General features: G+C 55.9%; 1 protein-coding gene across 1 annotated transcript; it reads right to left on the bottom strand.

The window, feature by feature from the left end:
- Positions 1-1,265: 1,265 nt before the first annotated feature.
- Positions 1,266-25,633, bottom strand: ADAMTS15 (ADAM metallopeptidase with thrombospondin type 1 motif 15). Its single transcript, XM_060104445.1, has 8 exons — positions 24,613-25,633; positions 12,899-13,031; positions 11,981-12,148; positions 11,520-11,803; positions 6,060-6,237; positions 4,231-4,412; positions 3,955-4,130; positions 1,266-2,457 (listed from the first exon to the last, which is right to left on the bottom strand). Exons 1-8 carry the CDS (start codon positions 25,567-25,569, stop codon positions 1,683-1,685), a joined length of 2,853 nt encoding a protein of 950 aa, XP_059960428.1. The 5' UTR covers positions 25,570-25,633; the 3' UTR covers positions 1,266-1,682.
- Between the last annotated feature and the right edge of the window lie 286 nt (positions 25,634-25,919).

Raw genomic sequence — 25,919 nt, 5'->3', positions numbered from 1 at the left:
ATTAGAACACCATCCCCGGCTCACCTGGCTGGTCGGCTGGTTTGTGGATTCTATCAGGGGAAACCAAAGGCTGACTGCCTTTCCCAGGGAAGGCAATGCTGTGCTGTCCACCTCACCGAGGTCCAGGACTCACTACCTACTCTCAGAAGCAGAACCTCCCGTCTTCGTGCTGGAGCAGCTGCACCCTCAAGAAATACCCTGCTTGGCCAAAGAATCCCTAACTCCGAAACATCGTCCCCCCTGGAGCTGTAGGAAACATCCGGTTTCCACTGCGCTACTGTGTCTCCGAGATAGACAAGCCTCCGGCAGTTCCTACTGGTGGTTGCCAAGGGCCCCTGGGTCAGCTAAGTGATTCCTGGTGTCTCCTGAAACCTGTCCCCATGGCACCTGAAGAGAGAGACCCTGTCATTGCATTTGGAGGCCCGGGGGGTGGCGGGCTGAGGGGAGCAGGAAGCATGCACCCAAGCTCATCTCTGTGTCTGGGCAGCTCAGTCTACAGGGGAGGACAGCGGGGCTGCTGGAAGCACCAGGGTCCCCACTGCCCCGGGGAGGGACAAGGGTGGGTTCCCGGAGAGCAGAGCCTGAGGTAGCAAACAGTGAACCCCGTTATCCAACGGCAGAAACTACAGCCTGTGATGCCACGTGGCAGGCCCCAGGCAAGACCGCATGTAGCTGTCTGGATGATGCCCACTTGTTTGTTCAGCACCTGGCCCTTCTGGGCATGTCCCACGTCCCCCTAGTGGGATCAGGACTGTGGCAATGCTGGGTTAAGGTAACAGCCTTACTTATATCTGGCTCCCTGGAGGAAGAAGCCATCAGAACTGGGGCTCCCTCCTCCCCATCCTAGGGAGACATGCCTGCAAAGCTCAGACCCAGCCCCAGTGACAGGAGAACCCTCCAGATCTCTCCTCAAACTCCCTGCTTCGGGCACAGAACCCATCACCCCAGCATCTTTTTTTTTGATGGTCGGATCCCTCTTGAAGAAGACGAGTCTCCTTACTGATCGCCTACCTCCCCCTGCAAAGCCTCAGAGGATACCTATGCGGAAGCCCTCCCACTAGTCTGAAGACTGGACGACCCAGGGAGAGGAGGTGACCCTTTAAGGGATGGCCGAGAGTCGAAGGAAGACGAGGAACTTGGGACTGTCCCCCACACACCTCATCCCAAATGGAGCGGCCCAGGCTCCAGTTACACCTGCCCCCTGCCCCTCAGCTCTGCCCACCCCCAGCTGGTTTTCACTGTTCAGTCCACATCGGTCAGAAAAGAAAGTGGAGGAAAGCACCATAAAAACCTGCCTTGTTCAGAGACGGCTCCGAGCCCTGGGGCCCCCTGAAGTGGCCAAGCTGCCGGGCCTTGGCTCTTCCAGCAGCCTGCGGCCTCCCTGACGGGGGCCAAGGTCCCTGAAGTCCTGCTGGGAGGCGCCCATCCTCCAGGTCCCCGGGAGACTGGGCCCGGGGCCTCCTGCGCAGCTTCAAGCCCCTCTCAGCCTCACCCCGAGGCTGGCCCCGGAGGAGCCGGGCGTGAGGTAGACTGTGCCTTAGTGACTTAGCTTCCCCGCCCAGGTCCTTGTCCCTGGATGTGGGTGGCCTCGCGGCTTGGGCCCCGGCCACTGCCCTCTGCCCGTGGCCGCCCCGGAGGCAGCACAGCAAGGGGCTGCAGAGTGAGGAGGCGGAGCGCTCCGCTCAGCACGGCCTCAGGACGCAGAAGTCCAGCTCCTGGGGCTTCCGGCGCAGGTTGCACCGGTCCCGGGCCAGCAGCCGCCCTCCGTGGCCCACGCACTTGAGCGGACGCCTCTTGAAGCCCCGGCCGCAGCTCTTGGAGCAGGGGGACCAGGCGCCCAGGTCCCAGGCCGGGCAGGGCTCCCCACAGGCGCGCGTGTCCGCCGGCCGGTGGGCAGCGTCGCAGGTGGATGCCCCGCGCTGCCCGGGGGGCCCGCGACAGTCCACAGGCCGCCGCTGCAGGCCGCTCCCGCAGCTGGCCGAGCACGGCCCCCAGCTGCCCGCCACCCAGCGCGCGGGGGCCCGGGCGTCCGGCTGCTCCACCTGATTGGAGAGGCTGAGGACGCTGTTGTGGAGCACGGAGGGGGCCCGGGGGTCCGTGGGCGGCGAGGCCCGGTCCTCCCGGGGCTCCTTGGGCAGGTAGAAGGAGTAGCGGACCCGGGGTGGCGTCATCTTCCCCACGGAGAGCACCTCCACGGTCAGGGGCTCCAGGATGGGCCGCGAGGCCTGCAGGCTCTCCACCGCGGTCCCCGTGCCGCTGTAGCGCAGCAGGCTGCCCTTCACCACCAGGTCCCGCTCCACGGCCGACACCACGAAGTGCCCGTTGAGCAGGTACTTGCCTTGGCTGTTCTTCAGGGCCAGGTAGTTGTCGTCTCCGATCAGCCCTTTGTAGCCGCGCTGGCGGATGTCGATGCTGGAGGCGCCCGCCGGGATGGCAACCACGAAATTGTAGCCGTGCCTGCGGCGGCAGAAGAGTAAACGTTAAACCGATGTCTCCAGGAGGACCTCGCTGCCCTCCGACGTCGAGACGGGTTCCCCTTCCCAAACCCCAGGCAGGTCACGCAGGTGGCAGAGTACAGGGCCTGGCCCAGTCCATGGGTCACACAAACCGAGAGGTGGGTAGGCTGTCGGCACATCGGCCGGCCAGCCCCGGATACGCTGGCTGCACCTATCGCCTCCAGAGGGAGCGGAGAGGAAGGCGGAGGAGGACGGGAGGGGCCAGGGCTGGGGCTGATGCAGCGAGGTACACACGCTGGGGTCAGGGACCTACACCAAGCCTTGGCTCGGGCGCCAGCTCCCTGGTGGCTTCAAGCAAATCAGCCTCTCTGGGCTCCAGGGGCCTCATCTACGCAATGAGCAGGTTAAAAGAGATGATGTCTCAGCTCCTTCCCACTCCACTAGTCTATGAAAGGGACACCTGCCACCTAGCCTGTGAAGAGAGTCCGGGGATCTACCTTTAATTCCCAGCCCGGTCTCCCCTGCGGGCCCCTGAGGGACAGCCTGCAACACCATCCGCCTGCAGCACCCAAGTGCCCAGAGAGGTTGCACCCAGGGCTCGGCAGAGGGCACTGTGTCCAGGGGGCGGGCGAGGCTCCTGGACAGCCATCGAGGCCTTACTCCCACCAGCACCTGGACCCCCAAGTCCTCAGATCCAAGCACACCCCTCAACTGAGACAGGAGGGACTCTGCTTGCCCCTGCTTCTTCCAGAGCTTGGATCCGGACTTTGCAAGGAGCACATCCCCCTGAAAATAAAGGGAACGTGCTGGACCTCGGAAAGGCAGGAGCCCAGGCTCAGCAGAGACATTTCTTCAGCGGATCTGGGCACCCATCTCCCCCGAGGGGGCTCCCTCCGTCCCAGCCGTTCACTCCGCCGACTCCCTGCAGTTTAGTGCCATTCTCGACTTAATCCTGTCCCCAAGGCCAGGGCCTCAGGCTCAGAAAAGTGGGAGGCTGTCACATCTGTCCCCAGGTATGTTTTGTCATCATCATCATGAACATTTAGCGAGCATTTATTACGCAGCAGGTACTATGCTAAGCATGTTACTTGAATTAACTCCCTAATCCTCACAATAGCAGGACATGAAATATATTAGTATCGTACTCACTTTACAAGTGGGGAAATCTAGAATTCTAGAGATTGTGTCACTTGCCCAGCTTCATCCAGAAAATGGGGAACTGGGACATGAACACAGGTCACTCTCACTCTAGAATTCTAGACAGACCCTAACAACTCTGCCAAATGCCTGAATATCATCTCCAGCTGAGTGGCATCCTAGTCAAGCCTTCGTCTTTGTTGGATGAATGAATGAATGAACATCATACTTGTAGCCGGGCAGAAATGGCCTCTGAAGCAAGGGTACTGGCCAGGACTTGACATTTACTCCATCTAACCCAAGCTTCCGACGCCTGGGGGCAATCCTTCCCTCCCCCCACCCCCCAGGGCCCGGAACTCACATGGGCTTGGTGAAGAGTCCTGACACCTTCTTACAGCTCTTGTTGTCTCCCCCGCACACCCCACATTTGTCGAACTTCTTCTTGGAGCCCAGGTTCCCGTCACAGCCAGCCTTGATGCACTTGCCTTGGACGCAGACCGAGGTGGAGTCAGGGGTACACAGTGTGCCGTCCACCACCTGCAGTGGCCCAGGATGGGGAGAAGAGGGACGGGGCAGCTCAGCCTGATGCTCCCCAAGACCTTGCCCCTGCCCCGGCCTCCCGTCCAGGGTCACCCACCTTCGGTGCCAGCACGTAGAAGTAACCGGTGCCGCTGGCTCGGCAGATGAGCTTGCACCTGTCCCGTGGGGAGACGCCCGAGTACCTGGGCACCCAGGCCACGGCCAGGCTGAGCCGGTTCGTGCTGCGGTTGTAGCCGTTGAAGGCCTCGCACTGCTCCTCCCGGAAACTCTTGCCAGAGGCTGGGGAGGGGGAACACACGCAGGAAGCTAAAGGGAGGGCCAGTTGGGGAGAGGGCAAAGGAGAGACGCACCCCAGGGGTGCTCAGCCTCCCCTGGCTCTAAACAGTTCCTCCTCCGCCTCAGCCGGGTGGTCCTCATCACTGAAGCCACCCCACCTCAGAGGACCAAGGCAGGCGGGGACCAAAGGATGCAGGAGACAGACGGTAATGCATCCCGCAGGCAGTGTGCCGCCTCTCCCAGTAGTCTGGCCTTAAGTTCCCTCGAACAGGAATCCTAAATACAACCCCCCAGCAGTCTATTGAAACTGCTTTCAGAACGTTCTTAAGTGCATAAAATAATACATAGATAGATTACAAAGAACACCAATTATATTTATATACAGCTATCAATATATTTTGAAACATATTCGTGATTTATGTGCTTCCTTGTTAACCCACTAAATAACAAGATCCAACAATGAGTGTAAAACCCACTGTAATTGTGAGGCAGTGACAAGCACAAATGCCATTTTAAGGAATCTGCAACAACTGAAAAGATGCAACATACGAAAATACCCATGATTTCTAGGGGCAGAGCCACAGGTACTGTGACTAGCATTGTAGTTTGTTGCCTAATTAAGAGAAATACTAAATTTTGGGTGGAAACGTTAGTAAAAACTACTAAATTTCTAACTGAAGGAAATACTAAATTTTAGATTAAAAGGTTAGTAACTATAGAGATGTCATTTTCCTCCCACCCAAGTTCATGAGGCTTGGATAAAGAATTCCTGCTTGGGGGGCTTCCCTGGTGGCGGAGTGGTTGAGAGTCCACCTGCCGGTGCAGGGGACACGGGTTCGTGCCTTGGTCCGGGAAGATCCCACATGCCGCGGAGTGGCTGGGCCCGTGTGCCACAACTACTGAGCCTGCATGCCACAACTACTGAAGCCCGTGGGCCTAGAGTCTGCAACAAGAGAAGCCACTGCAGTGAGAAGCCCACACACTGGAACAAAGAGCAGCCCCCACTCGATGCAACTAGAGAAAGCCTGGGCGCAGCAATGAAGACCCAACGCAGCCAGAAAGAAAAAAAGAAGGAAGGGAGGGAGGGAGGGAGACAAGAAGGAAAGAAAGAATTCCTGCTTGTATACAAGTAAGAATGGTGTCTGAGTTTGAAACTGGGCTGTACCTATCCCTATCCCATTAAAAATAACAAGAAACTGAGAATGTGGAAAAGATGTAATTTACTTTTATCCCAGCAAGTTACAGACAGCTGAGCGTGGTCTATAGGAAAGTCAAACAAGGGATATGTAACAGTTCCTTTTTTTCTGAACCATATTATTTCCATTCTGCTATCGTTATTGCAAAGGATTATTCTCAGAAAACAAATTAAAAGCTAACCTATTAAAAAAAAAAAAAACTCTGCTTATGAAGATGGGCTTGTCTGTGCTTAACTAAGAGGGTTCTAGTATCCTGTCCCCTTGGGCCATCTAGACTCCCAGCCTCAGCATCAGAGGAAAACAGCCCTGGCAAAGGTGGCTAAGCCAAGAAATGATCCCAAGTTTTCTGCACAGCTGCACGTCCGGACTGTGCCCTGGGACTGAGAATCTCGACTGCAGGAGCTCTGTGGCCTCTCGCCCACCTCCCCAGCCCGGCGCGGCCGCCCCCACTCACCTGAGCTGGGGCAGGACTCCAGGCTGCAGGAGCGGTATTTCACCCTCACTCCCTCGCAGTACTTGCCGCCGTTGGCGGGGGCGGGGCTGCTGCACTGCCTCCGCGCCAGCTGCACGCCCCCGCCGCAGGTGCGGGAGCAGGGCCCGTAGGGCTCCCACTTGGCCCAGGAGCCGTCCACCTGTGGGAAGGGTCTGTTAGGTCCCTGCGGGGTCGGGGCACCGCACCCACACGCTGAGCCTGCACAGGAGCCCCTCGGGGACAGCCTCCACTGTGCCATCCCACCGGAACGAAACCCACTTTGTGCCACGAGGGAGAAAATGAGCAGTCAATGATCCTGTGCCTGGGACGCACAGGACACTTCAGCCCATTGGTTAGCGAATGCCCACTGCCCCCAGTTACACACGAGGCTACGCGTAGGACAGGGCTCCTGGCTGCGGAGTCAGGCAGGCAAGTTCCACCCGGGCCTCTGCCCTCGCCACATGGGTGGTCTTGAGCAAGCAGAGAAACTTCCTTAAGTTTCAAGGTGCTTCGTGTGCAAAAATGGGGCCAGCACATCGACCTCGGGTGTGAGGTCAGATGGAAGATTTAAATGATGCAGCGTGTGTGAAATTTCCTAGCTCCATGCTTACCACCGTGAGGGAGCTCAGGGTTTCTCTTTCTCTGTCGTTACTGTCCTTACAAAAGTCTCTGAGTCTAAAGGACGGCCAGTAAACCGTGTCGCCATAGATATCTGAATATTTTTATTTGTAAGGTTTCCATAATTCAGACTTTTCACCAAACCAGACTGGTCTTCACCTCAATCCGGGGTTAAATTTGAGAAAGTTTCACTCCAAGCAGATGTAACGTTTGTGCTAAGAGGAGATAAAGACAGGAGGCTATTGAGCAATCCTGAAACTCTGTTTGGCTTTGGGGTGAATTATGCAGTGTTGCTTTACTTTTCAAGAGGGTGGAGAAGGGAGAGAAAATTTATAGTCTTCATTATGTTTTTCTTAGGATGACAGTAAAGCCAGTTCTCAGCCCTGAATACACACGAGTTGGGCAACAGGGCCCAGGTGTACGAGGCTGGTGGAGAGGCTGTCACAGGTCACCCAAAGCCGCGAACCTGCACGGAGCCAGTCAGGATCTGGCTGCAGGTAAGACAGATACCTTAACTTAGGTAGATACTCAGAGTTTCATCCTGAGGAAGGACACTTTCCCTCAAGCCTACTTTCTCCTCAAACCACAGCCCACCTCATTCACTCCTTCCCCTCCTCAGAGAATCAGCCACACCTGCTCCTTCCACCTGCTCCCTCCTCCGTGCCTTGCAGTACGGGCTCTGTCCCCATCGGACCACGGGAGCTGCTCTCTCAAAGGTCAGCAGTGACCCTCCTCGAAGGTCAGCAGTGTCCCCTCTCAAAGGTCAGCAGTGACCCCCCCCCCACTAAAGAATGAAAGAGTCCGTGCCCAGGCCCGTGGTCCCCAACCTTCAATATTTAACTGTGCTCCTTTGGCTTCTGAGACGATGCTATGCATTTTTTTTTACCTGGCACACTTCTTCCTACCCATTCCTACAGGAAACAGTCCTGCCATGTGCCATTCAGTCACTCATTTGCCAAACATTTGTTGAATTCCTACCACAAGCCTGGCACCATGTGCAGCAAAACCCTGCCTTTGAAGCAACTGCATCCCAGCAGGGAAGACAGACCATAAAAATAAGCCTGTGCATATAGTGTCAGATGGGGTTAAAGCAGGTGTTCGGAGCGGGAGATGGGGAGGGCCCTGGCGGGGGGGCTGCCCTGTGTTACAGGGGGGCATGGAGGCCTCACCGCTGAGGTGACATTTGTACAGAGGCCTGAAGGAAGTATGGGAGTGAAGCATGCCGATACTAGGGAAAGAGTGATCCAGCGCAAAGACCCTGAGGAGGCAGCGGGAAGAGCTGAAGACAGAGACGGGGCTCGCTGGGTCTGAGCCAGAGGACCTGGCTCGCATTTCAAAGGATCCCTCTGTCTGCTCTGGAGGGAACCATCTGTAAGGAGTAAGGTCAGAAGCAGGGGGACCGGTTAGGAAGCAGGGGTGATAATCCACGGGGCAGGGGGCGGTGGCGTGGGGGGGGTGACAGCAGAGGAGGTGGTGAGAAATGGTTAGGCTCTGCATCGATTTCGAAGACAGTCCACAGGGATTGCTGGACACGAGTCTGGGGCAAAGAGGCATTGGCCTGAGCGCCTGGAAGCCGCCAGAGCAGGTTCGGGGTGGTGACGAGGAGCTGCATTTTACAGATGTCGTATTTAGGACGGGCATCGGTTATCCAGATGGGGAGACGGAGATCCAGGGAGACAGGCAGTGTCCAGGAGAGAGGTCTGGGCAGCAAACTTGGGAGTCTTCAACATGTATGTGTAAATGGTGTCTACAGACAGCGATCTAGATGCTCCACCTCAGAGGGTGGCGTGGATCTTGACGGGGGCAAGGACCAAGCTCTGCAGCACCCACCCCAACGCTGGGAAACAGGAGTGTGGGGAAGGGGCAGCTGGGGGGAGGAGGGAAACCAAGGCGGGTGAGGCTGTGTCCTCAGGGCAGAGAGCCATGGCCGGGTCAAATGCTGCTCGCAGGTCAGGCAGGAATCACCGAGCAGCAACATGCAGGTCGTTGGTGACCTTAAGAAGAGTTATTTCAGAGAAACAGGAGGACTGAAAGCCTGTTTGGAATGGGCTCCAGAGAAAAGTGGCAAGACAGGCGTTGGTGAGAGCTGGTTCATACAACTCTTTCAAGGAACTTTGCTGTAAAAGGGAGTCAAGTAGGGGCTTCCCTGGTGGCGCAGCAGTTGAGAGTCCGCCTGCCAATGCAGGGGACGCGGGTTCGTGCCCCGGTCCGGGAAGATCCCACATGCCGCGGAGCGGCTGGACCCGTGAGCCATGGCCGCTGAGCCTGCGCGTCCAGAGCCTGTGCTCCGCAACGGGAGAGGCCACAACAGTGAGAGGCCCGCGTACCGCAAAAAAAAAAAAAAAAAAAAAAAGGGGGGGGAGTCAAGGAGAGAGACTGTGGTACATGAGAACAGGAGGATTGTGAGAAGTTTACTTTGAGGTGGAAGAAACTGCAGCAAGCATGCATCCTGATAGGAATGATCCGACTCAACAGAGGGGACAATCTGATGCTGCAGGAGAGAGAGAGGAGATTGACAGGGTCCTTTCCTCGAAGAGACGGGAGAGGAGAGCATCGGAGTGCAAAGCACAAAGCCTGGCCTCAGGTGAGCGTGTGGGCAGCTCGTCCGCTGTGCAGGAGGAAAGGCAGCACCATGGGCGCAGAAGCAGGTCCAACGGTGGATGTGGTGCTGGGAGCTGGTGGGAGTTCACATCTGATAACTTAAATGCTTTGTTTTTCTTAGGGGAAGAGGAAGAAAGGTCACTGGCAAAAGTGAAAAATGAGGAAGAAAGGGCTGGTCATGGAAGAGAGAAGTGAAGGTGTGAAGTAACAGCTTAGGTGGTTGGGAGAGTGAGAACTCAGGAAGTAAAACGTGATGTGACCCCTGGGCAGCAGGACAGGCCCACCGCAGTGTCCAGGTCATTGATTCAAGCTGAGGCCAGCGAGCAGGACTGCGTATGCTTCTCCGGCCATGTTCACCTACGCTGGCACCACTGAGAAGGTGAGGGAGTTGGATGCCACCAGGGTGGTGGCTTAGCCCAGTGAGTACGAGGAATGGGGACAGGGCAGAGGAGTGTACGTGACGGAGTGGTTCCAACAATGGACTCCTGTGTCTCAGCTCAATAAGAGGCTGGTGAGGGCCTGAGACGCCTGAGGGATGATGGAAAGATGTCGGATCAAGGGACTGTAGGTCAGATGGGATTGAAGAATTGCTGGAGTCCCAAAACTGGAGGGAGTGAGCTGGGAAAATAGGGCTTCAGTGGACAGAGTGGGACCCCTGAAATGAGATCTCTGGGGTGATTAATAGGACAAGTTTTGTGCTTTGACCTTAGCTGATGAAGGCAATGTCCTCCCTAAAGGGACAGGGTGGAGGAGGGACAGTTCGCTCAGAAAGAAGGTTGAGGATAGAGTGGATTTGGTTCCTGAGGGATTGAGAGGTCCAGAGAGCTTCTCCCATCACATTTCCTGTATCCAGTATCCCCCTAACCAATCCCTTTATCCTCTGACTCATCTTCCCAAGAGAAGGAACTGGCAGTGCCTGGCCTGTCCTCAGGACCTTCCAGCCTCAATGCATCAGGCTGGTGGTCAAGGCAACTACGGGCCAGTAGCAAACCACCCTCCCAAAGATGCCCCCAGTGGAGTGCTCATCCACGCAAGCCTCCAGCTCAGCCCGCCACCCAGACTCTGCTCCAGCTCTGCCTGTTGAGACCCTACTCATCCCTCGAGGCTCTCTTCAAATCCCACCTCCTCATCAAGGCTTTTTCAGGCCCTTCGAGTCATCATTAATCTCTCATCCCTGTTCTCCATGACACGTTCTCACACTCTGTCTCAACACACAGCACACACACCCCTCTGCATCTTGGATTACAGTTACATTTCTAGCTTCCCCACTAGACTGTGAGCCCTCTCTGACATGGCCCATGTTTCATTCGTTTTTCTGACCACCACAGTACTTTACCCAGATCCCTGAATAGAGTGGGTTGTTGCCAAATGAATGAATGAAGCTTTAATTAAACGTATATTCCCAGAACACAGAAGATTCTACATAATTCTGTACCATGCCTATCTCGGGGCAATGGATAAAGTGCTTGGTGAATGCTTTTTTATTATTGATCCATGGCCTCTGAGTACATAAAACCCCAAGGCAAGCCCTCCCGTGGCCAAGGCAGGGGCAGGAGAGGGCTGGAAAATCCCCTCCAGGATCAAGGGAGAAGATGGGCCTCTTTCTTATTCCTTTTGGTGGAAAAGCGCAAATCCCTTTGCTATCCCAACCCAAGATCTGGAGAAAATAAAGTTTTTATTATATTCAGAGAATATTTGGATTCTGAATTTGTTCCAGTCTGGTTGCTATTCCTGTTTATCGGGAAAAAATAACTTTTGTTCATTTATGTTTCAACTTCAAAAACGACCAATCACAACAGAAACTGAAGCTTGGTTCAGGATGTAACAAATAGGGTTCTGAGCCCGGCTCATCTTGAGCCCACAGCTCCCTGGCTATGAAACACCCGCTGAGGGCAGAAAGGAAGGAGCGGGCAAGGAGCCAGTCCGAGCTCCAGGTGTTGGGCTCCAGGTGTTGGGCTCCAGAGCTCCTCCCAGGGTGCAGCTCAGGGCCGGGCCCGCTGCCCCTGGGAAAGCACCCCACCTGCCTACGGCCTCACCAGTTTCTCTGACCAGTCTCATCTCTTCTCTCTGGTTTTGGAGTCAAGAAGGGGCCAGGACCACAGCCAGGGCAATCGAGGCACAGAGCAGCAGTGAGATACAGTTACGGCCACACAGCAGTGTGTGCCGGGGCTGGTCCCCAGGGCAGGTCCCCGGAGTCCACCCCCCGCTCCCCAGCCCACTCACCCTGTGCTTGCTGAGGCTGCGTCTCTCCACACAGGCCCCCTTGAGGCAGAAGCTGCCGTCCCCGCAGCTGGTGCCGTCGGCCCAGGGGAAGTGGCGGGTCTGGCACAGCGTCTGGCCCTTGGCCTTGCCCGTGCACCACAGCTTGCTGCAGCGCTGCATGTAGGGGCAGGGCTTGGAGCCCACGCCGAAGGCCAGCTCGCACTGCTGGCTCAGGGGGTAGCTGGCACCCGGCAGGTCCTCGGGCAGGGACACAGGCTTGCTGGGCTCGTCCAGAAGGCAGTCGCCTGCAGGGGGCCAACGGCGCTCATCAGGGGTGAGCCAGAAAGGTGGCCACGGCCAACGCAGGGTCTCGACGGGAGCAGGAATGAAGCCAGGGGAACAGAATGCGCCCCATCAGACGCCGTGGGTCACGGGGCACAGACGGGACGGGTCCGAGCCCGTCTCCCCAGGGCCCCGCTTACCGTGCCCGCTGTCCAGGAAGTCGGTGACGATGGCAGCGCTGCAGGCCGACCAGGGGTTGGTGCGGTCGATCTGGATGAGCGTCGGGGACATCATGTGGTTGCCCCGGAGCTTCCCGAACACCTCCTCGCACACCTTCACGTTGTCGTGGGGCATGTTGAACACGTGGCCTGCGGGGGAGGCGAGAGGCCTCAGAGGGCGGCCCGTGGGCGAGCGTGGAGGAGCCCGAGGGGCGGGTGGGGGGCGGGAGCTAGAGGACCTGGGTCTACGGCTTTCAGGCAGGTCATTTCTTCCAAACGATAGATTGCTTCGCAAGTGTCCTCAAGATCATGTTCCTGGGGACTTCCCTGATGGCACAGTGGATAAGACTCCACGCTCCCAGTGCAGGGGGCGCAGGTTCAATCCCTGGTCAGGGAACTAAGATCCCACGTGCATGCCGCACCTAAGGAGCCTGCGTGCTACAACTAAGGAGCCCACGAGCCACGGCTAAGGAAGCCATCTGCCACAACGAAGGCCCGGCACGACCAAATAAATAAATAAATAAATATTTTAAAAAAAAATCATGTTGGGGTTTTATCGCTGTTATATTAAAAAAAAAAACAGAGAGAGAGAGAGAGAGAGCAGGATCTCACAGGTCCTGCCCTGCCCATCGGCTGTGGGCTCAGTGAGGACAGCAGGGTAGGGAATGTCCTCTCCCCTTGGCCCCTAGTTGATGAGACACTCTGACCACTGACCGACACAGACAGTGGCACCGGCCGCCTAGGCTGGGGCGATCGGGAAAGTGAGCCATCACCAAGGGCGACTCTGACCCTAAGGAAGGAGCCCAAGGGAGCAAAGATAGACGTCCACCCCTGCCCAGAACACCCAGTGCAGACCCAGAAGGGCACTCTCCTCCCTCCCCCAAGAGCCCCCAGCCTCACCCAGCTCGTGGGCGGTGGTGAAGGCCGAGGGAAGCCCGTCGTCCTCGATCACGGAACAGCTTCTCTTGGGGTCGCACATGGTGCCCACGTCGGCCATGCCCAGCGTGTCACAGGTGGTGGCCCCACACAGGTCCTGCCCAGGTGGGGGAGAAGCAGAAGCCGGCCAGAAGTTAGAGACGTAACAGAAGGACCAGATGGGAAGGAGGGGCACTCACCCGGCTCTGGGCCCCAGCAGGCCCGGCACTTCCCAACCAGGCCCTTTGCCCAGGGGGCTGCAGGACTGTCATTCATGGAATGCACGCAGGGAAAAGCCTCAGGAGGGAAGCTCGGTGGCTCGCTGAGAAGATGCGACCCAAATCCTGCCCAGGGAGGCCCTGGGAGGAAATTAGGAGGTACAGGATTACACTGAAAGGACCGTTGCTTTCTATAGACACAGCCTTCCAGCCCCGAAAACGGTGACTCCCCAGCCGGGTGAGGTTCCGGTCGTGGCTGACTGGGCAGGACGGGGTGGAAGGCTGGCACCACCCCAGCCAGGGTCGGCTCTGGGAGCCTCGATCCTTGATGCGGGACTGCCTTTGGACCACCATGAATTAAGCTCAGATTCTCAGCCAAAGGGTCACTGGCCAAGGGCCTGCCCTGCCCAAGGCCCGGCTTCCGCGGGCTGGGAGTAAGCAGGGAGAGGCAGAGACAAGCCCAGATACAGACCCAGCTCCACTGGCCACAGAGGCTTGGGGACCACGGGCTCCGCGGCCGCTCCGAAGAAGATACGGTACATGAGTCGCAACCTAAGCAGGAAGGTCCCTCTTTCTGTACTGAAACAGCCTGCAGCAGTCTCTGGCAGCCCAGACGGAATACACTTCATGGATGTGGGAGGGTCTCCTGGGGGCACAGCTCTCAGGGCTCAGGAGCATTATGGGCCAGCAACGCATCCAGGTGCCTTCGGAGCCCGGAGTTGGAAATGGGATGAGACACCTGTACACGTTCTGCTCCTCCTGAGAAGACACTTTGAACGGGTGACACTGGTACTCTCTACATCACGTCCCTGCCTTTAACATGGAGGGACTCAGGAGCATTATGGGCCAGCAACGCATCCAGGTGCCTTCGGAGCCCGGAGTTGGAAATGGGATGAGACACCTGTACACGTTCTGCTCCTCCTGAGAAGACACTTTGAACGGGTGACACTGGTACTCTCTACATCACGTCCCTGCCTTTAACGTGGAGGGCATTTGACAGTGTACACGAAGTTGACATGCAGCATCTCGTGTAATCCCCACCACAGGCTGAGGAGGCAGAGGTATTATTACACCCATTTGCCGACGGTGGAGACCGCGACTCATGATCACAGCTAATCACTGTGGTGGCGACTGAGTAAGTGCTGACAGCGGGCCGGCACCTGACACACAGGGTGCTAGCTAGCCCTCCAGCATCCACTGGGGTAATGACGGCACCACCGCCCTCCACAGACACCTCTTCAGACTCCCCTGAAGCTCAGAGAAGCTCAAGTCCCAGGCAGGGTCTGAGGACTGGACAGTCACCCTCTGTCCGCTTCATCGCAGCTGTTTACTCAGCGTCTCCCGAGTCCACGCACTGCGGGTGTTTCCCCCAGGAGCCCAGGGGCTCACACAACAGGCACAGAGAGCTGTCCTCAGCGGTGTGTCTCCCTAGGGGTGTATGTGTGTGTGTGTGTGTGTGTGTGTGTGCACGTGTGCTGACGTGGGGAAAAGGTGGGCAGGGTGTGTAAGGGGGGCCAGGGAGCATAGGAGGAAACGTGGTCACAGTACAGAAAATCAGCAAAATTTAATCCCAAGCGCTCAGAAGTTTACCACCTGAGCAGTCAGACTTGGCTTTTCATGGTCAGGTGACCGTCACACCTCCTCGTGGGTTCACAGTGATTCTGGCCAGAGAGCTTCCAGGGTGATCAGACTGAACCCGAGGGCCCCCGAGTCACTGGCGGGTAAAAGGCTGCCCCGCACTTGCTCACGGCTCCTCTGTCCTTTCTGGGAGCCCCCGGGGGGACCTCGAATTCCGGTCTCTTCCAAGTCCCCTTCCCTCTCCAAAGGCTCACTCCCCAGACAGTTCTCCCTCCGCCAGAGTTCTGAAACCCAGAAGACACCTGCTGTCAGGACGCCTGGGGGCTGGCGCGGGGGAGGCTCACCTGACCGGTGGCTGAGGGAGCGTGGCCGCCCAGGAGCAGGCTGGGCCGGTGCAGCGGCCTGGGAGCGGAGGACGGAAGGGAGGCAGGAAGGCTCGTGCAGGGCCAGAGGGAGGCGGGCACAAGAGCACAGGAGCCCACAGAGGTGGTCGCCCCTGAAAGTTCTAGCCTGGCGGTCACAGCCCGTAGGGAGAGCCTGCAGGACGAGCGTGTCCCACTGTCCCCGGGCCACCACGTGCACCCAGCACTGGCCTTGTGTACGGGAGGGCACGGCAACAAGCACCAAGAAGCCCAGAGTCTGGTCCCGGCCCATCACGCTGCAGGTGTGTCCCTTCGGGCAAGTCACTCCTGTCCCCTCGTTCTCCTCCTCTGGGGAGGGTCAGCTCCCAACTAAAACCCAGAGGGTCCCAGCACCTGAAGCCGCTGCTCCTTCCCGATCCCAGGGTGCTCAGCCCACCCCACACCCCGGCCTCTGGGTTATAAAAGGAACACCCAGAACAGTCCGCTTGTAGAATGGAAACAACCCTAAAGGTGATCTGGTCTGCTGACCCATGCAGTGTGGTTGATAAAACTGAGTCACAGAATCTTAAATCACTCACATGGAGATTCAGAGGCCCATCCCCTGCCCTGCTCAGCGGAAAAGGCTAGAGCAGAGTGGGAGCTCAGGCCGGAGTCCGGCGGCCGCGGGGCCGCCTGCCTCTGTGGTCAGGAGGTCCTTAAAGCCAAAAGCCGCCTTTCTCTCGGGGAGTGTGGATTCTCCCTGAAGCAGACATGCAGCTGCAGGCCCTTCCTGGCCGGGAGCAACCTGTTCTTTCTATCAGGAAATCCCAGTTTCCCTGGATCAAACAAGAAGAGCAAGGCAAGAGCCGGCAAACTTCCTGAGGGTCGGATGCAGCTGACAGCAGCTGTCCCGCAGTACCCAGCCCATCGCTGTGGGAAGACCAGCTGCTTGGGGTCAGAGGTGCCGCCTGGCCCTCTGTCTGGCCCTTTGCCCTGAGTCAGGACTCAGATGGAGCCTCGCTGGGCCTGCAAGCTTTGAACTCCCACAGGTGGCTGTGCAGGGTCCCATGGTGCCTCGTTTGTGGCCCTGTGTGTCTCCACCCTTCTGGAACGAACTCAGATGCACTCAAGCTGCCTTAACTTCTTCAGCTCAGGCACTTGTCTCCAGAAACTGAAACGGTTCTGGTTCCTTCCACCTGGAGGGCATAGGCACCGCCCAGCCCAGCCCCTCACTATTTCTGGTGATTTGCCATTTCTTCTTGTAGCTGCAACTGCCTTTCCAAATGACCCAAGAATCATCGTGGCCAACCACTTAATCCTCCTGGATTATTCTTTTCTAATTGTCTCTTTTTACAAAAATAATTTAGGACTAGAGCCACATTTGGGGAACAAATCAATAAATAAGGATAACACCTCGCAGCGGCCCATCCCACGTTTACCAAGACTGTGAGTTACACACGCGCCACACCTCCCGGGCAGCTGCCTTCTTTACGGCCTTCCTTCCACCTCCTCTCACTTCCCCCGCCATCTGCTGAGATGCTCGTGTTTTCAACAGTAGGAAGAGAGGGAGATCCACAAAAATCAAGCACATTCATTTTTTTAATGTGGCAGAAGATACACGTTCTGATGGAGCCAACTTCCTGCTCACACTGAACTCCTGTGCACGCGAACCAGCACTCATGTTCACGGCCACGTCACAGCTTCCAAGAATTCTACTCGCAGAACTTCAGAGCCGCCCTCTCATTCTGCAGGTGAGGAAACTGAGGCTCTGTGAGCTAAGATCACTCCCCCAAGGCCATGCCGCTATGACTTAAAGAATGGGGTCCGCATCCATACCTTTTGACACCAGGCCAGCAGTGGCCTTTGGTCTGGATGGCACCACACGAGTTAGGGTATCCTAATCGCTGGTGAAACCACCCTGCACTTGTATTAACACTGTCCCACAGCTTGTTACCCAGCTGAATCTCTCAGGCGTCACTGGATTTCTTCATCCAACTCAGAATCCACTTCTGTTTGTAATCTCCAAGGATGGGAGGGCATGGCTTTGCTAGAAGAAAAAAAATCTAGCAGTTCAGTGCCTAGGCAGTGTGACTCAGGATGCCTGGAAGGAGAGGTTAGCTCACACAGGCAGCTTCTATCAGCAGATTCTGTTCCACTGGGATATAAACACCTCAAGATATACAAAGTGGTATCCCAGCAAGGGATGGACGAAACCAAGCAAGAATTACATCATTGAGGAAGCAGGAAGACCAAACAACTTTCTCCAGAAGCCGTCACTTCAAGGAAGCGTGCGTACCACGTCCAACAGTAGCTGGCCTTCATGCACAGACGCTATTCTGAGCACTTGACCTGCTTTGCTTACAGAATCCTCACAGCAGCTTTATGAAGGAGATGCCATTACCAGGCCGCGTTCTACAGATGAGACCCGGAGAAGATGCGTAACCAGCCCAGGGTCAAATGGCAAGCCCAGGTTAGACTAGGAGGGAGGGGCCGAGGGAGGGCGGAACCCAGGCAGTGCATCAGCAGAGCTGGGCCCTCCCCACCCTTGCATGCTACTTCCAGGGCACGTGCTCCCAAAGAACGAAGGGGCTGGGGGTCTCAAGAGGGCAAGGTCGTCCATTCCGGACCCCCTGCCCCCAGAGCGCAGGCGGGTCACGGGTGGGGAGAGGGGAAGGCAGGATTAAAGGCCACGAGTGCTCTGGGAACGGGGTCTGTGCCAGGTCCCGGCCCCACACCTGCACAGACACACTGACCCCAGCCCTGCCATGCACCGTCTGCTGGCTCCTCCTGGGCAAAGCCTGATGGTAGAGAGCCAAGGTGAAACGCCAGAGAACCCGAGCCTCCCTCTCCCAGCCCTGCATCCTCAAAGGTTGGAAGAACAGTCCCCAGGAAGGGAGGTGAACCTACCTGAGCACTCAGAGCTCTGTGGTCCTTTCGCTGCATCAGCACCGCCCTCCTGCGAGCCCACTGAACAATGGCGACATGCATGGGCCCATCGGAGGGGCTACAAAGATGTAGAGGGGTCCTGCCCGGAAGGTCAGCGGGACTGGCAACTGTGGAGCCCAGAGCTTCCACACAAATAGGAAGTGTTGAGCATACCTGCAGGGGGTGGGGCAGAATGCTTTGAAGCAGGACCGTCTCAAACCTAAGCTCTGGCCAGGGACCCATCGGTAATGAGTGGACAACAGCAAACATACTGAGCAAGACTAAGGCAGCGATGATATCAGCTGCCATAACTGGGCACCAATTCTGGAACACTCGGTAGCTCGTCCCCTCAACAGCCCTGCCAGTCAGGTACCCTTGTCATCTTCATTATCCTTGTTTTACAGATGAGGGGAGAGTAGTTCAAACGGCTGATTCGCTCACGGTCATTGCAAAAAGCGCAAGTGCCAGGATCCCAACTCAGCTCTGCCCGACGCCATGCCTGTGTTCTTTCCACTGCGCCCTGTGACCCGGGCAAGGTGTCACAGCAAGGTGAGCGTGAGGGCCCCATGTGAGGCCAACATCTACAGAGACGTTGAAAGGCAGGGGAAGGGCAGGACCTACCGAGGGACCCACCTCATTGCCCCTCCTGACTAACCACAGTTTAAAAAAAAGAAAGAGGGCTTCCCTGGTGGCGCAGTGGTTGAGAGTCCACCTGCCGATGCAGGGGACGCGGGTTCGTGCCCCGGTCCAGGAAGATCCCACATGCTGCGGAGCGGCTGGACCCATGAGCCATGGCCGCTGAGCCTGCGCGGCCGGAGCCTGCGCTCCTCAACGGGAGAGGCCACAACAGTGAGAGGCCCGCGTACCGTAAAAAAAGAAAAAAAAAAAAAAAGAAAGAAAAGATTCCAGGGCACATTCCTCCCTCCAAACTTCCTCCCCACCCTCCCCCATCACTCCCGGCTTGTTTATTTGCTGTAAGTAAGAAACAGGGCAGAAGAGCTATCACCCTACAGACCAGGGAGAATCATCTCTCCTCCTCCCTCCCAGAGGGAGTGGGGTTGAGTTTCCATTTAGTGATAAAGATTTACAAACTATTAAATGCCAAATCTACATCTGTCTCTCTCTCTCTCTGCTAACATCTTCCTCCAAGACCTGACTTCAAAAAAGCTTCTCACAAAAGACAAAAACTCTAATTCGAAAAGATACATGCGCCCCAATGTTATAGCAACACTATTTACAATAGCCAAGACCTGGAAGCAACCTAAATGTCTATCAACAGATGAATGGATAAAGAAGATGTGGTATATTTATACACTGGAATATTACTCAACCATAAAAAAGAATGAAATCATACCATTTGCAGTGACATGAATGAATCTAGAGATGATCGTACTAAGTGAAGTAAGCCGGACAAAGACAAATATCGTATGATATCATTTATATGTGGAATGTAACAGAATGATACAAATGAACTTATTTACAAAAACAGAAATAGACTCACAGACATAGAAAACAAACTTACAGTTACCAAAGGGGGAAGGGGTTGGGGGAGGGATAAATTAGGAATTTGGAACTAACATATATACACTTACATAGGTTTTTATATATATATATATATATATATATAAACATATAACACATATGTACATATATAAAATAAACAACAAGGTCCTACTATATAGCATAGGGAATGATACTCAATATTTTGTAATAACCTATAAAGGAAAATAATCTAAACAAGAAAAAAAAAAAAATATATATATATATATATATATATATATATATATATATGAATCACTTTGCTGTACACCTGAAGCTAATACAACATGGTAAATTAAAAAAAATTAACAGATCCTGGTGACTTCCCTGGTGGTTCAGTGGTTAAGATTCCATGCTCCCAATGCAGGGGGCCCAGGTTTGATCCCTGGTCAGGGAACTAGATCCCACATGTATGCTGCAACTAAGAGTTCACATATCACAACTAAGGTGCCCATGAGCTGCAACTAAGGAGGCTGCCTGCCACAACTAAGACCCAATGCCACCAAATACGTAAATTTTTTTAATTAAAAGATCCTGACAAAATTATGATTCTTTTTATTGTGTTGGGAGATGTGTGTAAAATCCATATTATTATTTTATTATTAGCATTCCTTTTGTCAGAACACTAAATGTCACCGCCATGCTGCAACTAGTTGATTATGGAAAGAACTGGCCTCTGTTTCAAATGAGGGTGCAGAATGCTGATCCTTTCTGCACAATGTAGAATACATATACATCCCCACAAAACCCAAGGCCAGAACGGGAAGACAAGCACCAGCCTTGGGACGTGAGAGGAGGAAAGGTGAGAGCATGAGTGAGGAGAGGAAGAGAAGAGAACGAGGACAGAGAGCCTGCCTCGATGACCCCACAAGAGGAAGAAGACGGCGCGGAAGAAATCGGGGAGAGAAGGGGACAAGGGAGCACCAAGCACGGTACTCGGAGCGACAGGAAAACAAGTAAATGAAGGAATAAGTGGCAAAAACAGCCCCACAAACTATGAATCCTAAAAAGCAGCCAGTCCCATGGAGGACATGTCACAGATAGCAAACCAGAAGGTGGCCTGAAGGAGGGGCCTCCTGCAAGATAGAAAACAAGCTTCCTGTCCCACCACCACCACCTCCTTCCTTCTTGCCTTGCCTTCGGTCCAGCATCTGTTTGTCCCTTGTCCCCAGCTTCCAGACTCCAGTGTTAAAGAGAATGACCCCGCTCTGGGCTTCCAGAAGACAGGGTCCAAGCCTTCGCCAGGGCACTGACACAGCACTGTAATGGGTTGTTTCCTTGTCAGGGGTCCCTGACACACAGTGAATTCCTGGAGGCCAGAGGCCACATCTTAGGAGTATCTGTAGCTCCACAGCCCAGGATAGTACCAGAAATAATAGATGCTCAATAAGTGTTATGAGAATGTATGGATAAATGAATGGAAGCCAGTGGACCACAAAGTTGCCCAAAGAGCAGAGGCGCTAGATCTAAACAGAGAGAAGACCCGGAGAAGTGCGGTCCCACTGGACCACTGCCCAGCACAGCAGAAGCCACAGAAACTCCTCCTCTCAGAAATAAATGTGCACACAGAACGGCTGGCTCTCATTCTCCACAGATCCTGGTTCCAGTCCTCTGTGACCTCACCCTGCTGTTATGAGCTGGAGGCTGATCGCTTTGTAGAATCCAACGTGCACTCCCCCTACGGGAATGGACTTATTCCGAATCTTTAAGGAAACTCTTCAAATTGTCAGAATCCTTGCTGTAGGATCCATTGTTTCTCCTTTGTGGACAGTAAAGGATCCTCCCTGGGTCTCATCTTCCCAGTGTTTTCATCTCAATACCTCACAGCCCTCCATCCGCCTGCCAAGGGGACAGCAGGCTCCCCACAGCCTGGCCCGGGCTTGTTTCCACCGCTGCAGCTCTGAGACGTGGGAGGGGAACTCCATGCCTGCCGGGCCTGCCCTCCTCCTGCTCTCTGCTGGGCACCCCGGCACCGGGAGCTCCCTGGAGCTGCTCTCACCTCTTCCTCACGGGAGGAAGTACTGTCCGGCCAAGCCCGACCCCTTCCTAACTGCTTCCTCCCCGTGAGAAACACAACCGGAGTGCACTCAGAAAGAGGCAATCGCCATTTTTCCAATTTCTCTGGGGCAACCAAGAAACAGGTGACTCTAAAGGGACTTCCCTGGAGGTCCAGGGGTTAAGACTCCACACTCCCAATGCAGGCGGCCTGGGTTTGATCCCTGGTCAGGGAACTAGATCCTGCATGCCACAACTAAGAGTTCACATGCTGCAACTAAAGATCCCGGACACAGCAACGAAGATTCCACGTGCTGCTGGGTTTCCCTGGTGGCGCAGTGGTTGAGAGTCCGCCTGCCGATGCAGGGGATGCAGGTTCGTGCCCCGGTCCGGGAAGATCCCACGTGCCGCGGAGCGGCTGGGCCCGTGAACCATGGCCGCTGAGCCTGCGCGTCCGGAGCCTGTGCTCCGCAACAGGAGAGGCCACAACAGTGAGAGGCCTGCATACCATAAAAAAAAAAAAAAAAAGATTCCACGTGCTGCACCTAAGACCCGGCGCAGCCAAATAAATAAATAAATGTTAAAAACAACAACAACAACAACAAAAACGGTGTCCGTCAGTTCAAGGTCCTTTAGAGACAAAAGGTAAACAAAATAAGCACCTTTCTAAAAAACGTCTTATCCAAACAAATTATATATATTCTTTTCAAATTTTAGTTGGAAAAAGCATGGATTACACCACTATTCCAATAAATAGGGTTTAAGCAGAGAAGCTCACACATCTGATTTAAAGGATTACTCCCCACCCTTACAAAGTAAGACAAAAGTCCCTCCTGCGTTGGAGCCCAGAGGAGGCCCCAGGCTCATGGAGACCACATCGGCCTCCGCCTAGAAAGAGCAGCTGCGCGCGCTGGTGTTCGGATCTCATACTGTACCTTCCCCGGGGAGCTCAGGAATGAGCCGTTCCTGAGACTCTGGGAATGCAGCAGGCCCTGAAGTCTGTACTGGCCAGGAGGAGGAGGAGAGACGTTTGCTCTGAAGCATGAAGCGCATACCTGCACGATGCGCCTGCCGACACAGCCTCCCCACTCTCTGGCTTTGCCCTCTCCACGCCTAAGGGAAAGACAGCTTCTAAGAGTCACACCATGCACATCCCTGCTTCCGACCCAAGCGATCATACATCTTGTACCCATTATGCATGGTCAACATAGCCCCCTAGGGGAGGTCTAGCACACACCACTGACAAACAGAAGCTGTCACGCTGTTTGATTGCTTCTTCTTCAAAAGGCGGATCCTTCTGACGGCGTGGCCCATATTCCCAGCAGGAGTGTTCTTCCTAGGGCTGGTTCCAAAAGTCAGCCTCACCACCAGGCAGTAGAGACGAAGGTCTGTTACTTTAGACCAGTGAATGGCCTCCACAGGGGCATCCCAGGTAGCAGATGGGGCAACAGCTGCTTTGCCCATTAAGAGATCCTGTTCTTGGCCTTTGCTTTTTCCCCAGCCATCTGGCTGCCGAGTTGGGCTGTGTGCAGAGGTTGAAGCCACCTCCTTTGCAGCTTCCCCGTGACTCAGGCAGTGCTTGTAGGGGCTGGGCAGTGATGGCTCCACAGACCTCAGTTGGAAGAATGAGCGCAAGGAAACGGACTCGGGCCAAAGGCCTCCCTAGAGGAACCAGGTGGTGGGAGGAGAAGGCTGGGAAAGGAGGAAGCTTAGCTCCAGGAAGGGACCAGTTGTGCCAAATGGGTTAGTGTGGAAGTCTTCAGCTCCTGTTCCAGCCCCATGCGCGCCAGTCCATCTGGATACAGTGGAGAGTCAGGGCCCCATAGGTACCCAAGGATTCCTTGCCACCCCCAGAAGCCTGTGGTTATGATGTCAACAAAACAAGAGCCTGGCACAGATTCAAACCACAGCCCCCCAAATCAGAGGAAGCAGCAGGTCACATGGATGCTCGCTTTCCTCCCAGTCTCCTGTATCTGAGAAATTTCAAGAATCCAAAAACACAGCACCCAGTCCCTGCAACATCATGAATCTAAATTTTCAATAGATCCATAGCAAACGGCAGAGCTACTCTTCTGATCTGCTTTTTTGATCTGTCTTTCTAATCCCAAGACTCCGTATCTTTCCAACCCTGCAGCTGGGATCTCCAGATGCTCTGCCCTGAGCTCACTCCACTTCCGCACTGCCAGGGCCAGGAGCCGGAGCCCTGTAGTCAAGCCCCGTCATAGGAAGTGTCAGTGAGTCTGGGTCATGAGCAGCCCTGCCTGCTCTGCCCAGAGCCTACATCGGGGCACAGGGTCACACTCCACCAACAGGGATACGGGAAAAGTGAAGGAGATGTTCTCAACTCAGCTCTAAGTGAAGCTCCGCTTGAAACTCCAAGCCTCGAACCGTTTGCCTGCTCTGAATGGACCAGAAGCTCTTCAAAGAGGAGACAGGCCCAGGACAGACGGATGTAAGAGAAGCAGCAAGGAAGACAGACATGCTGCCTGTACTTGAGTCTGTCCTTTCACTGCAACCCACGAAAAACCCCAGACGAGCCCCTCTATCCCAATCCAGCTTTCCCAGGCCCAGGACAGATAGAGGATAACGGCGTGTTACCCACGAGAAAAGCAGCAGGCGCTCAACTTCCAGTTCCACAAGCAGAAAAAAAGGAAGCCTCGGAAGGATACGTCCGAAAGGACTTAGACGCCTCCTTACAGTAGGGGCGGACCTCGCCAACACCATCCTTAGAGCGCCTCCTATCTGCCTTGGAGACAAACTGCGGCTGCGGGGCGGCAACTTCCTGGGTTCCGGCCCCTCGGCGCCGGATCCAGGAGGCGCTCATTGGCCGCGCGGGGCCTACACCTTCCGAAGGAGCAGGCGTTCCTCTGACCGCCCACGTGCATCCGGATGCACAAGAGCCGGAGCTCCACCGAGCCTAGGAGCCGGCTCTCCCCGGAAGATCCAGAGTGGCAGTCGGAAGAGATCAACGAGATTTCAACTCGGGGGTGGGGGATGGAGGTGATTGCGCGCCACAGAGGGCATTTAGAGAGTTAAGGGCAGTGACCTCCCCCCCAAAAAAATGGGGGCTATCTGGGTCCAAAGAGGTGACAAATCAACTCACCTGCCGGGTGAAGAGGATGGCGGTGTCCCAGTACTCAGGGTGCTTGTCACTCACTTTGTTCAACTTCTTCTGCCACGCGCAGAAGTTGCGCAGCGTCAAGGCCGCGTTGCCCGTGACCTTGGGCCCCGTGTCGCGGTCTCCGAGAAGCAGCACCTTGACCACGACGATGTTGATGGGGTTGAGGATGCTGGGATGGCGGTAGAGTCGCGCCGCCGTGGCCAGCAGCGTCAGCAGATAATGCTCCAAGTCCGCGCCGTGGAACTTGACCATCGACTCGTCCGCCACCACCAGCGTCTCCACGTACCGCGGGATAGACACGAAGCGCTTGGCGCGCCCGGACCTGCGCGGGCTGCGACCCTCCCCTAAGCCGATCCGCTGAGGCTTGTAAGGGTCCAGGGCCCGCAGGATGGAGGGGTTCCAGCCTGAGGCCACCCCGCAGCGAGACTTGGGATCTGCGGGAGGCCCGCCGGGGGTGCCCCGGCGCTGCAGGAGGTGTGCGCCCTGGCTAGTGCGCTGCGCCGCCGGCACCCTGGCGTTGGGCAGCGGGCTAATGACGTACTCGGCGCCTCGGTAGCCAAAGGCTCCGCGTAGCCCCCCGCACAGGCTCAGGGTGGCGAACGAGTCTGGCTCGTCATTCACGTCCCCAGAGTAGAAACAACGTCGCAAGTCCGGAGAGCTCCCGATGAGTCCCTGGAGGGGGACGCCCAGATGCTCAGTGGCGAAGGCGGGCGCCAGGAACTGAGCATCCGGCGTCAGGTGTAGGTAAAAGTCCTCCTGAAATGCTGTGATCTGAAACACGAGTCCCTGATCCCCGGAGTCCTCGGGACGCCGCCAGTAGTAGTGGCGGCCGTTGATGTCCGGGTCCAGTCGGATGGGGACCACCACCTCTCGCTCCGGCTCTGAGCCGCCAGCGGGTGCCCCGGCGAGAGCCAGCGTTAAGATGCCCAGCAGAAGCATGGCGCCGGGCAGCGCACAGCAGCGCTCTGGGAAGGGCTCGGCCGGCTCCCCGGCCGCCGGCACTGTCTCCTCGCAGCCCGTACGCCGGAACCACCGACGCCTGGGGCCGCCCGCAGCTCCCAGAAAGGAGAGCCCCGGGCAGGGAGACTCCTCGCAGAGCAGCGAGCGTGCACCGGGCAGTTCGCGCCTCCTACCTGTGCCTTTCCAAGCAAAGCGCGCCCTGGGAGCTTAAGTACAATCGCTGTCAAGTGCAAGGACGAAGATTTGCAGCCGAGAACTAGAGGGAGGTGTCGGCCGCTCCTCCGAACCGCAGCCGCTCCGCTCGCAGCGCCGCAAACCAGGCGCTGGGC

Source organism: Mesoplodon densirostris, chromosome 7, assembly GCF_025265405.1.
Source record: "Mesoplodon densirostris isolate mMesDen1 chromosome 7, mMesDen1 primary haplotype, whole genome shotgun sequence".
NCBI lineage: Eukaryota > Metazoa > Chordata > Mammalia > Artiodactyla > Ziphiidae > Mesoplodon > Mesoplodon densirostris.
The sequence above is the reverse complement of the archived record's forward strand: the minus strand, read 5'-3'. Positions and strand labels throughout refer to the sequence as shown.